The 13,576-nt window shown below is 44.2% G+C and overlaps 1 protein-coding gene across 1 annotated transcript in view; it reads right to left on the bottom strand.

Annotated features, from left to right (window-relative positions):
• The window catches only part of LOC311583103 (uncharacterized protein), a gene marked incomplete at its 3' end in the record, with an annotated part of 49,590 nt that extends 38,764 nt beyond the window's left edge, over positions 1-10,826 (bottom strand). Inside the window, exon 1 of the mRNA XM_084756423.1 lies at positions 10,732-10,826. Coding sequence (XP_084612549.1) covers positions 10,732-10,734 — 3 coding nt within the window. The 5' untranslated portion in view covers positions 10,735-10,826. The remainder of the gene's footprint in view (positions 1-10,731) is intronic.
• Between the last annotated feature and the right edge of the window lie 2,750 nt (positions 10,827-13,576).

Below are 13,576 nucleotides of genomic sequence, written 5' to 3'. Positions count from 1 at the left end.
TGAAGTGCCCAGCTTAAACTGTAACACTGATAAGATCGTACTAACAGCAAATGCATGCTACACAGGAACAGATTTTTGGGAACCAGGCAAAGAAACTAATTCTCAGTACTCTCATTTTTGTTTTCAGACTCTACCCATAAGGTTGAGGGGCCTAGAGCATCTCCATGCTGCCCCCATTCTGTTGGAAACCCCCTACTGTATATTCCTCCTAGTTTCGAGAATAAATGTTTCTTGGCCCAAACACTTAAGATAAAAATTGCTGCATTGTGAATACAGCCTTCAAGAGAAAGCTCACTTCCCTTCCCATGTGTTCCCTCCCTACTATAGCTTCTGCCTACATCCTGACCAAGCCTGGTACTCAAGGACAACTTCTCCATCTTGTTGGCAGGGCCAATCAGGTTCATGTTCCCAGGTCCAGAAGGCCACTCCTATCCTGATTGATGGAAACTTCCTGGCTCAACCCCTGAATCAAAATATGATTGGACAATGTTCTGATTCCCCTTCCTCCACCTTTTTTCCCCCATCCTTTACAAATATTGTACAGTCTCTGTTCACGGATGCAGGTCAGATCCCAATGGGGCCGCATCCCTGTGCTCAGGAAATAAAGGTTTCATTTTCAGTTGTTCTAGCTATAGTGAGTTTTCTTTGCTTCCACCTCAAACACAACAAGATAAAATATTAGCAATATAAATGTTGATTTCCTTTTTGTTTCCCACTTTTTTTTCCGAGACAGGTATTTTCTTTGTAGCCTTCACTGTTCTGTTCTTCCTTCTTTAGACCAGGCTGGCCTCAAACACATAGCAATCCACCTGCCTCTGCCTCCTTGAGGGATGGGATTAAAGGTGTGCTCCACCACACCTGTGTGCAAGGGTTGATATTAAATGAGTAACAGGGGCAGGAGAGATGTCTCTGCAGTTCAGAGATCTTGATGATCTTGCAAATAATTAGCTTCAATAGCCAGTACTTACATGGCTGCTCACAACTACCCATTATTCCAAGTTCACGAGTTCTGAAGCCACCTACTGACTACTGTGAAGTCCCGGCACATGGGGTGCACTGTAAACATGTTTTTGTTTTGATCCCATGCGTGGAATGTGAAACTGTCTTGTGTAAGGGTGTTCGCTGTATGTCTATTAGAAAAAGAACTGCCTCATGTGGGGAAATGTTCTTTGCCATTTGAAGAACATCCTGCATGGACTATGGGAGAGTAAATACAGTCCAAATATGAAAGATCAATTCCTTTTGCATCGCTTTATATTGCCTGGCTGCTCAGAGTTGCTCCTGCTTTGAGATGCTCTTAGAGAGATACAGTCCTGAGAACCCTTCCAGGTTTCCGCTGTTGCCATTGCAGTCACGTTTGCTAAATTTTGGGTTTGCTGATGAAGGGATCAGCTGGAATCCTGATAACTAAGAGTGTAACCTCCCTCCAAGGAACTGAGTGTAAGAAGGTGACCTCCATAGTTCCTATCAGCCCTTTTCTCTCCTAATGTGAGTTGCTGCGTTGAAAGGGTGATAGAAGCATTAATGAGCTCCAAATAAAGTAGGCTCTTTAAAAAATTATTTGCTTATTATGAATACAGTGTTCTGCCTGCATGTAAACTTGCAGGACAGAAGAGGGCGTTACCTCACATTATAGATGATTTTGAGCCACCATGTGGTTGCTGGAAATTGAACACGGGATGTTTGGAAGAGCAGGTGGTGCTCTTAACCACTGAGCCATCCCTCCAGCCCTAAAGCAGGCTTTAAAAAGATCAAAGCCTGCATTGCATAATCATGCTCATAGGCAAAGACTCATATTCATCAAAAAAATTCAAGACAAATACAACATGTAAGAAGAATGCCACACACCTGCAATCTAACAACTCAGAAGGCTCAGGGAGTATTTATGTCATGAATACATGCCATCCTGACAAAGAGAATATATAGTCTCTGCCAAATTTCAATATCCAACATGTGGATGAAGGTCAGCAAACAGCATGTGCTTGACAAGTACAAAAACCTACATTCCAGGCACATCAGACACTAACATAACATGAAAAGAAACCAAAAGCCAGCAAAGTTGGCCTACATCTAATCCCAGCACTCTGGAGAGAGTCAGGTGGACCTCTAAGCTGGAGGCCTGCCTGGTCTACGTATAGAGAAACTTTGTCTTCAAAAACAACAACAAAACTAACATTCGAACAACTTTCGGCTAGCAAATTAGCTTAGCACTGAACAGCAATTGCATCTACTCTATTTTATGTCATTTAGGAATAGTCTACAATGGTGAGGGCTTGAGAAGGAAACTGATGAGTTTCAACCACAACACAGTAGACAGGAGGACAGGAAGTGGGTTGAGTCCACAGACACTCAAGTCACATCCCCAATAAGGAATCTAGAGAGGGTCCGACTACAAAAACTTCCATAAGCTCCTCCCATAACCCACAAATCACAAACAAGTGTGAAAAGACATCATCCTTTCTGGGAGTGTTTGTGTTTTTATTCCATCTGACTCTTGTCACCTTGGGCTCATGGTCATTTCATGATGAAAATGCATTTAGTCAACTTCAATGATCCTAGTAGTCTGCAACAGCCTGGACACTTTTCAAATGTCCAAAGTCTCTTCTGACTCCCAAGACAATCTCTTGATGGCCACATCTTGTCAATTCAGAAAACGAGCTACAACTTTCTAATCTTCACTGGCATGGAATAGTCCTTCCCATTCCAAAGAGAGGAATGTGTGCTGAGTGAGGGAAGATAGGACCAAGGCAAGAACCATGATAGAAGGCAAAGAACAAATTCTCTATCTCTGTCTCAGATACATGCGGCTTCAGTCTCAAGGGTTTAGATGTCCCTATCCCTGAAACTGGTCACAAATCTCTCAGATTGGTTACTTCCACTCCCTACATGAATCTCTCCATGGCTGACTTTTCATAGCTCAGTTAACTCAATATCTTGTGGTCTCCAAATACAACCCAGGCTTTTTTATCCTTCTGCTTTCAGGCAATGAACTCTCACAGTCTCCTCACTGGGGCTATGACTCTGGATATAGGCTGCAGGAATAGTGCTGAACTGAAACCACAGAGGAAGAAGCTTCTTCCTTCCAGGAACATATAGCATGGGTGGGTGGTCCTGTCAATCTGGCTTCTATATTGGGATGGCTCATACCTTCCTAGGACCACAGTTAAAGCAGGTTTTGTAGGAAGTTCCTTCCTGGGACTAGAAATAACTTGGCCTACCCTTCCCTTAATTCAAGACTTAAGAGGATCAAGTGTCACCCTTAGAGCATCATCTTAGGCTTCCAATCCAGAGCAAGGCCCTGCCCTGGAATGGTGACCACCTCCTTGAAAGTTCCTGCCTCGGTCTCAGCATTGGACTGCATCTGATACAACCTACTGCTGTTCTTTCCCCACAAACCACAGACTCTGTGTTTATTTCTACACCATTTGTTACTTTTTTACCTTGTGGTCCTTAATGAGCCACTAGTAAAAATTATCCAAAGAGTCAATAGTCCATCTAGGAAATCAGCTCATTATTTAATTATCCTGCCTTACTCAATTTCTCAAGGCAGGAGAAGATTAAGAAACATTTTGGACCAAAATATCACACAAATGAGTACTAGCTGCAGAATTATGGAGTCTATTTTCTACTGAAATCCTATGACCTGGACTTCCTTTGTCTGCATTACTCTCAAAACTCCTTATATTCCACGTCCTACAAGAACAGCTGATTAAACTCTGTAAACACATTTCTGAGCCTTTTGCCATTTCAAGTCCTGACGTTTTCCATATTCCTCCAAAAGAGAGCATCATCAGGTCTGTCCAGCAGCAACATCAATATTTGCGTACCACTCTTTTTTTTTTTTAATAACATGCTACTCTGCTACTTTGACTCAATTCTCTAACCTAAAGCAACTCAGGTAACAAACAAGTTTTTGGATGGTTCTTTCGAATCACAGACCATTTTTTCGGGAGCTTAGGATACAAACTCATGTAAAAAGAAATGTAGTAGGGCTGGAGAGATGGCTAGAGGTTAAGAGCACTGACTGATCTTCCTTCCAGAAGTCCAGAGTTCAATTCCCAGTCATCACATGGTGGCTCAGAGCCATTTATAATGTAATCTGATGACCTCTTCTGGACTGCAGGTGTACATGCAGGTAGAGCACTGTATGCATAATAAATAAATAAATAAATAAATAAATAAATAAATAAAGTAAATATCTAAGGGCAAACATGGTGTCCTAGCTTTCTGTCTTGCCTGGCCACTGTCCCATGCTCAGCCTGCTCCCTTTTCCAGCCCACGCCCACTAGCTTAGGGACATTGCCATTCTCATCGGAAGAGCCTTGCCACATCAATTGTGTTGATGAATCAATACAATTGTTGACTGACAGAGTAACCAGCCGTTCTGGTAGGGGCACGCCCTCAACTGATGACTACAGACACTGAAATGTTCTGAAATGAACCTAATTAGGACACACAGCAATAATATATCAGAAAGTGTTTAAAACCTTCAAAAATGTGTTAACCATAGCAATCAACATTGATTATTGCAAAAACTAGCAAACACAGATGTGCCACGAAAAGAGCAAATTTTGAGGCTCTAGGATCAAGAAGAGAAAACTCTTTGTCTCACAGAAATTCTTCAAACCAACAAAAACTCCAGGAACTCATAACATAATATAGTAAATCTTCAGAAGACAAAGATAGGTGAAGGTGCAAAGGAACATTGATTCCCCAGATGCAATTGTGAGGCTTCCTCCCTCTGTTTGTTAACCTAGGCCAACTATGTTTCCTGAGTCTTACTGCTGAATAAGCTCACCTGAAGACACCACATTAAGAGCAGTCAGACTCCATTTTGTGACTAGCAGCTACACTTCCTTGTTAGCACACAGACCTTTACCCTGGTCCGGGAGAATTCTCTGTATCGGGTCAGGTTGACCACAAACTATGTTTATGTTCAGCACACTCTGAGGCCTTGTTAATCCACAGACATTCCCCAGTCCCTGCTCCCCAAGACCAACCCCAGGAACTGCATAGAGGAGAGAAGAGAGGTAGATCTGCAGCAGGGAGAACTGAGCAGGCAGTTTGCTTAAGGGAAACCAAGCGTTGTTTGAACAACTAGCTAGAGGAACTAGTTGTTGAGATGCTGAGGAATGGAGGAAAAGGAAATACTCGGGCATAAGCGGTAGAAGCTGAAGGTCTTGAAGCCGAGGAGAACTTTTCTTCTGCCTCTCTATCTGTCTCCGTCTCCGTTTCCTTTGCTGTCTGTCTGACTTCTCTCTCCTTGCTTGCTTCCTTGCTTTGTGTCCTGCTAACTATCTCCTTTCTTGCTGTTACCCATCTACCTATCCCTCTTGCCATTCCCTATCTATCCCCCTCTCTTGCTGTTCCCCATCTCACTCTAGCTTACTCTCTCATGTCTCTTACTTGCTTGTCCTCTCCTTGGGCCAACCCCAGATTTTATTGAAATGAAGTTCAATTATTTGTTGTTACTGATTACATCATGATTTTCCCCATCATTTACAGTCACTAGGGCAATCAAAAATCAACAGAGTAAAAGGAAATACAAAAGTTCTGTAACCTACAACAAAAAAACCTTTTTTTTTTTTGGTTTTTTGAGACAGGGTTTCTCTGTGTAGCCTTGGCCATTCTGGACTCACTTTTTGACCAGGCTGGCCTCGGACCCACAGCAAACACCTGCCTCTGCCTCCCAATTGCTGGGATTAAAGGTATGCACCACCACGCCCGGCTCAAAAAATCATTTTTAAACCAATGGGTAGCATCACCGGATCTTTATTTCTTAAACGATACAGAGGAAAGTCTTATCATACATTTCCCCAGGCTACAGCCAATGTGTTTACAAGGTCATAGCATCATCATACCTTGAGCTAAATATTATTGAAAGAAACACTTGACCTACTTCCAGTCTCAGACCAACAGCTGTGCTATCCAAGCCTAGGCTAACTACCAAGGGGTCCTCTGTCGTAAAATATCTGAAAACATGATGATCCAAGACCCTTCTAGGGCTCTCAAAACATTTTCTAAACAATGTTTCTACAGGAAACAGTGTCTAGCCAAGTACTGTTATGTCAAGGAATTAAGTTTCTTTCAAGCCAGTTTCTGCTTGGGTTCTCACAGTCAGAGCAAAAAACTATCATTGTCTCAAGGTGTTGGCAAGATGCCCTTTCAACATTCTCTATGGAAAAAAGTTTTCCCTGTATGAAGTTGCTCAGGGCCGAAGAATAGAGTGAAAAAAAAAACAGATTTAGGAGAAATACCAGATTTCTAAAACAGCTTTACACTTGGACCATACCTGATACTTAGGGACAGTAGCAATCAGCCAGAGATCCTTGGAACTTTGTCAATCAAAGCCTCCACAGTTGTTCTAGATGTCTAGAGATCATGTTGGATTGTTGGAGGCCTCTGGAATTTTGCCAAGAAAAACCTTTATGACCTGTCCTCCTGTCTGTGACACCCAGATATATATGCAACTGTCCCTGGCCACAACCTGGCCAGGACCAATGAAAGGTCATTTAGAACTGCTTCTGTCTAGTTACTAAAAGGATCTGGAGTCAGAGCCTACCACCTTGTTCCCTGACAACCCCCTGACTGAGCTGATTGTGGTAAATAATTGATCCCTGAGAACATGATGGCTCAGTATGAAGACATTGTGCATGGGACTAGGTGGGATGCCTCCAGATCTTCCCCACTCTCTGGTACCTGAGACCCAGTCACTACTCAGGGTTGCTCCTGGAGATGCATCTTCCTCTCCCCCTGTCCATGCTTCCTGTCATCACCACAGACCATCCCCATCTGCCCTTCTCCTCCTACCTCATCTCTTTCCCTGAGCCACTAACTATGGGCGCACACACCCTGCTCAACCACAAGCCTTGATGGACAGAAGACCAGTCTTCTGTCCAAAGATATCCCACTATCTGTTACCACAGACCCAATTCTCACACAGTGTACAGAATACCAGGGAAAGCGTCCTCCCCACTTTCCATGTCTCCTATAGAGAACACAGACCATACCCAACTGCCTCCTCTGTGTCCAAGCCCCTACTTAGGCAAACACATTCCTGATCAACCACATTCCATGCCTGCCCAAAGCCCAGGTAGGCTGTCAACAGATCTACAACCTTATCTCCTCACCCAGACCTTGATCTTCACAATTGTCCCAAGCACTGGTCTGGACAACAGAGGCAGCTTCTTCTCGCCTATCCCATCCACACCTCCTGTGGATCCCTAAAGCCATTTCTCCGTGATCGCCTTTTTCCCAGCCTCTAAAAATAGCAAGTATTCTCCATGAACACAGCAGCCAAGCAGGACAGTAAAAAGTCCAATACTCAGCCAAGACACTCTCAGAATATCCAGGGAGCAAACACAAACCCGGAAACAGTACTCCCACCTCTACAAGACAAACCCAGAAATCAACACCCACACCAATAATCATGTCAAACCAACATACCTAGATACCAGCATAGGAGCATTATCAATAACAGCCAGGAGCTGTGTCTCCAACAAGGTCAAGCTATCCTATCACAACAGGTCCTGAATATCCCAACATAGCTGAAGGCACAAGAAAAAACCTTCAGGCGGGGCGTGGTGGCGCAGGCCTTTAATCCCAGCACTCAGGAGTCAGAGGCAGGTGGATCGCTGTGAGTTCAAGGCCAGCCTGGTCTACAAAGGGAGTCCAGGACAGCCAAGGCTACACAGAGAAACCTTGTCTCAAAAAAAAAACAAAAAAGAAAGAAAGAAAAAAAAGGAAAAAAACCTTCATAGAGGTCCTTAAAGGATATTAATACATTCCTTTAAGAGATCCAGGAAAACACAATCAAACAACTGGAGAAACACAATAAACACCTTGAATAAAGCCAAGATACACTAAACAATGTTTGAATGAAGACATAAAACACTCAAAATCTTAAAATGGAATTAGAAACAATAAAGAAAACTGAAAAATTGGGGAATCCTGGAAATGAAAGTCTTAGGATTACAACGTGAACTACAGTGGCAGGAGACCCTCACAGATTGTATATGAAAGGGAGAATCTTGGGAATCAATGATTCAATAGAAAAAACTGGATACATCATTAAAAATAAGAGCAGATCCAACCTAAGTTTCCTGGTGTAAAACAACATGGGACTCTGCCATCTTATGAGAAGACCAATACTATGACTAATTGCAATAGAGGAAGGGAAAGAATACCACCACAGAGGTCCAGAAAATATTTTAACAATTCCATAAAAATAAAATTTTCCTGAGCTGGGCGTGGTGGTGCACGCCTTTAATCCCAACACTTGGGAGGCAGAGGCAGGTGGATCGCTGTGAGTTCGAGGCCAGCCTGGTCTACAAAGTGAGTCCAGGACAGCAAGGGCTACACAGAGAGACCCTGTCTCGAAAAACCAAAAAAAAAAAAAAAGAAGATGTCTCTGAAGGTACAAGAAGCATGCAAAATAACAAATGGATTGGTCCAGAATAGAAAGTCCCCTTGCCATATAATAATAAAAACACTAGACATGAGAAAGAATATGAAAAGCTGCAACAGAAAGTAAAACACAACAACCAAGTAATACATACAGGCTGACGTATTATAATTGCACCTGTCTCTCAATGCAGACCCTAAAATCAGAAGGGCTTGGATACATGTGCTGCAGGCTTTAAGAAATTACATATGACAGCCCGGATTACTATACAAGAAAAGTTTCAATCACCATAAATGGACAAAATAAGATATTCTCAGGCCAGGTGGTGGTGGCGCACGCCTTTAATCCCAGCACTTGGTAGGCAGGGGAAGGCAGATCGCTCTGAGTTCAAGGCCAGCCTGGTCTACAAAGTGAGTCTAGGATAGCCAAGGCTACACAAAGAGTCCCTGTCATGAAAAACCAAAAAAAAAAAAAAAAGGTATTCTCTGATAAAGTAAAAATTTAACAGTATTTATCTACAAATATGCTAGAAAAAAAAAATCCAACTCAAGGAGGTTAACTAAACCCATGAAGACACAGGACATAAATAAAATCACATTAGGAAAACCAAAAGAACGGAAGGTGTACATACATATAATACACTTAGGACATACACATACACATACACACATACACCACAACCACCACCAATAACAACAACAAAACACCAGGGATTAATAATCACTGTTCATTGATATCTGTCAATATCTACAAGCTCAACTTACCAAGAAAAAGACTCCGGCTTCCAGAATGGATGCTAAAACAGAATCCGTCCTTCTACTGCCTACAACAAATACAGTTCAACAGCAAGGACAGACATCGCCTCAAGGCAAAGGGTGGCAAAAAGAGATTCTGAGCAAATGGATCTAAGAGTCAAGCTGCTATGGCCAGGTTAATATCTAAAAAATACACTTCAAACAAAAAGTCATTGAGATGGGGAAGGACACTGCATATTCAACAAAGAAAAAGTCTACCATGATATCTTTTACATTCTTAACATCTATGCCCCAACACCAGAGCACCCAACATTGTAAAAGAAAGTGCACCTTAAATCACCATAGACCTTCATGCACTAAAAGTGGGACACTTCACTATCTCACTCTTAACAAGAAACCGGTCCTTTAGGAAAAAACAAAGCAAAACAAAACAGAGAACTACCCCAGGTAACCAAAGTTAAAAGCCAAAACAATCCAATGATATTTACAAAACATTCTACCCAAACACAAAAGAATATACCCCCTTCTCAGCAATTCAGGCAACTTTCTCCAAAATTGATGATATCCAAACAAAGCGCAAGTTTCAACAGATACAAAGAAGTTGTAGTGACCTTGCAAAATATCAGATCACCACGGATTAAAGGAGCACACCCTCACCAACAGACATAGGACAAAGCTTAGAAACTCATGGAAACTGAACAACTTTCCACAGAATGAAAAAAGGGTGAGGATAGCAGTGTGCAGGGTGTGGTGGTGCATGCCTGCAATTCCAGCACTCTGGGGGGCAGAGGCAGGAGGATCTCTGTGAGCTCCTGGCCAGCCTGGTCTACAAAGTGAGTCCAGGACAGCCAGCGCTAACCAGAGAAACTCTGTCTCAGAAACAGAAAAGAAAAAGAAAAAAGAAGAAATACAGTGTTAGTAAACAGGCAGCAATGGAGCCACCCCTAGAGGCACTGATGACCATGGAAAAACGGAAAATACAATGCCGCCCAGGAAGCACGTCTTCTGAAACAAGCCAGCACCAGCAGGCAGGATTCAGGTCTATTAAAGCACGTGGGCACCTTGTGTGCATGCGTGTGCACTTTCTGCACACGAGCGAGATAGACTTGTTGAGGGAATCGTCCCATCCCTTCCACCACACCTGTACTCCAGCAAATGAGCTTGCACGTTCTGCGCTAAGAAGACTTGTAGAAGGAATTCCTCCCATTGCCCAAGCCATTTCCTTCTCTAGTCAGTCTCCAAAGACTGTCTCGGTATTCCCTTCCCACTAAAAAAAAAAAAAAAAAAAACCAACCAAACAAGCAAACAAAAAACTAGTATGGATCTGCCGCATGGCGGGATTTCTTTTTCAGCGTACAGCCCGGCTAACATGCTAACATAAAGACTATAGAAACCAATGACAATGACTCCTCAATCTATGCAAACTAATAGAACACAATGAGCAGTCCCCATTCAGAGGCCACAGTCTGGTCCAAAGAGTGACTAGGACCACCCCAGGGAGGACCCGCCACACCAGCTCCCGCTGCTCAGCTGCCTGCTCCTCCTGGTTCTGGGCAGTGACCCTGTGCTCACCATGTCTCAGCTTCGGAGCTAGCGGGAGCTCCCCTCACAGCACACAGCAGTTGCCTTCACCACATAACTCTAAACCATTAAAGCCTGCTCAGCTAGAGTGGAACCAGCAGCAGGGGACCAGGAATAACTCTCCTCCTCTTCCTGCTGACAATTCTGCCTCATGGCTCTGATTGGCTAGTGAGTCTTGAGTGACATGAGCAGAAAGGAAGCAGCACAGTGCGCCCTGGCCCAGGCTTCCAGCCCAGGGCCAGTCCTTTTCCGGATCTGCAGAGGTTTTCATTTCCATAGCGCTTGTGCCTGTCCTCCTATACTCAACCCCTTTGTCTTCTCACCCTGCCCCAGGGAGGACCAGCCACTCCAGCTCCTGCTGCTCAGCTGCCTGCTCCTCCCTAGGTGTGCAGTGACCACGCCTTCAACGCCTTGGGACTTTGGAGCTTGTCTCAGCTCCCTTCAAGGCCCTCAGCAGGCACTTGCCTTCTTCCTCCTGGAAGCAAGGAAGATAACATGTATGGCCCATTACTCAGCTGCCATGGACTTAACCCTCTGTGTCCTGGCCCGCCGGGGTTCGACTCACGCTCAGGAGGAGAATTTTCCTGTATGAGTACAGAACACAAGACACGAAGAAGGAGGCAAGTCTGGATTCTGATCAACTACATTTATTGAAAATTTTCACAGAGGTTATATAGGCACAGAAGCATGGGTTTTTGCATAAGCAAGGGTTGCTATGGATACCTAACTCTGGAGTGCTCCTGCAGGTATCTACCTTTACCGCTGCTCTAATTGCAGGAGAGAAATTCCAGAGAGAGAAAGAAGTTGGGAAAATCTGGTTAGTCAGGAAAAAGTTCCCGGAACTGTTGCTCGCAGGCAGCTGGCCTTTAATCTGATCTCACCAGAGTCTTACTGGAAAAGCTAGTTTATAGCCAGAAAGGAGTAGCTCGGGAGTCTTAGAATGACCAGCCCCCACCATAAACCACGACAGGTCTAACTGCCAAACCACGACAGGGCCAGCTGGCTTCGGGTAAATGGCAGACTGCTGGAGAAATAGGAACCTAGACTCCGACAAGAAAGCTGAACATTGCCCATATAGCCCGTCCCCTACACGTCTGCCCCACAACTGCCCAGAATGTTAACACTTAAAGAGAGAGTTTAGGAAACAAGATTTTTATTTTGTGGCTGCATGCAGGGTTCAGGTAAACTGTAGCTACTTTTCACCTGGTACACTTTTGACAATATTGGGGGGATGTGGGAAGCAAGAAACAGATTCTGTGTGTGTATGTCTGTATGTGTGTGTGTAGATACTGTAAGGCTCTCTCTCAGCCACCCTGAGAACGTGACCCAGACAAGCTTGGAAAAATGACCCAGAGAGAATTAAAGGCCAGCTTAGCTTCAGTTTCTGAGATCAAGGTGGCCAACCGAGATAAACAATTTCAACTAAGGTAAACAATTACCATCTGGAAATTCTCTGGAAACTCCTCAACACCCCTCTTTGCCAAGAACAGCTCCCAAGGCCAACGACCCCTGCAATAGCCAATAATAATTAGACAAGCACCCCTAGCGACCAGCAGAGCCAATCCTAACATAGGGCACGCAGCCCCTCCTAACCTTTGCGGTTTTAGCCTTTAAAAATAGTCTGTAACAGTGACTCAGGGTGCCTGCCTCCCGAGTGAGTGCTGAGACCCCCTGACATGCGTCAACAATAAACCTTGTGCTTTTACACCAACACTGTGGTCCTCGAGTGGTCTCTCGTGATGTCCCCCTACTACCCAAGTAAACTCCAGGGTCCAACAATACGTGTATAGGTAGGCATATGTATCTCCAGCACACACCAAAACAAAAACACAGCTGTATTATGAAGGTTCTCTTCATGAACAGACCTGATATAATGAATCTACATATGTAGAAAGTGGATTTAAGGGCTGGGCAGTGGTGGCACAAGCCTTTAATCCCAGCACTTGCAAGGCAGAAGCAAGAAGATCTATGTGAGTTCAAGGCCAGCCTGGGCTACAGAGTGAGTTCCAGGACAGCCAGAGCTGTTACACAGAGAAACTCTGTCTATAAAACAAAACAAAAAAAACACACCAAAAAGTGGATTTAAGCTGTGAGACACGGGGAGGTCCCCTGGTCAAGTTCCAGGAATCAGGGTGGGAGATGCGAGGCAGCTATAGACACAGGCTCTCATGTCACCACCCTCTCCCTCCTGCACTAATGCTCTGTTTCTCTGTCATTCATGAAGTAGGGGCTGCTAAACTGAGCTCCCCACCCCGACCCCATCTCTGTGCACTGTCTGGGCAAGATAAGAACTCTGAAACCGCCAGTCAGGAGGTGGATCAGGAGTCCAAGGGCAGCTTCACCTTTGAGACCAGGTTACAATGTGAGACTGTGTCTCAAATAAGCAAACAGACAAAAATCCAGAAAGACAGTGCTTTAAAGAAAATCATACTTTTATTTCCTGAGCCAGGTATCAAGGTTCAAATAGTGAACATTGTGGAATACTGAGTTTCCTTGTGGGGGAGACTACAGGAACTTTTAAAACAGAAGGAGGAGGGAGGAGGAGGAGAAGGAGGAGGAGGAGGAAGAGGAGGAGGAGGAAACAACAACATCATAGTCAATCCATTTCTTAGTCCATTTGTGGCTCCAGGCTTCACACCATCATCTTATTTGCCTGGACTAAAGTGAAGGCAGAGGACAATGCCTCTTCCAGATGAAAACCTCAAGACAAATACTACATCTCTGAAGAGCAGTGGAGGCCAAGTCAATGTGCCCTGAGTGGGACTGGCCTGGCCTCCACAGTCCAGCAATTGCTGTATCTCTTGCCTCTGTCTTCATCCCTCAGCTGGCTTTCTCT

Source organism: Acomys minous (genome assembly GCF_964271855.1).
Source record: "Acomys minous genome assembly, chromosome: 14".
Lineage (NCBI taxonomy): Eukaryota > Metazoa > Chordata > Mammalia > Rodentia > Muridae > Acomys > Acomys minous.
Note: the sequence above shows the minus strand (reverse complement) of the source record. Positions and strands in the feature narration are given on the sequence as shown.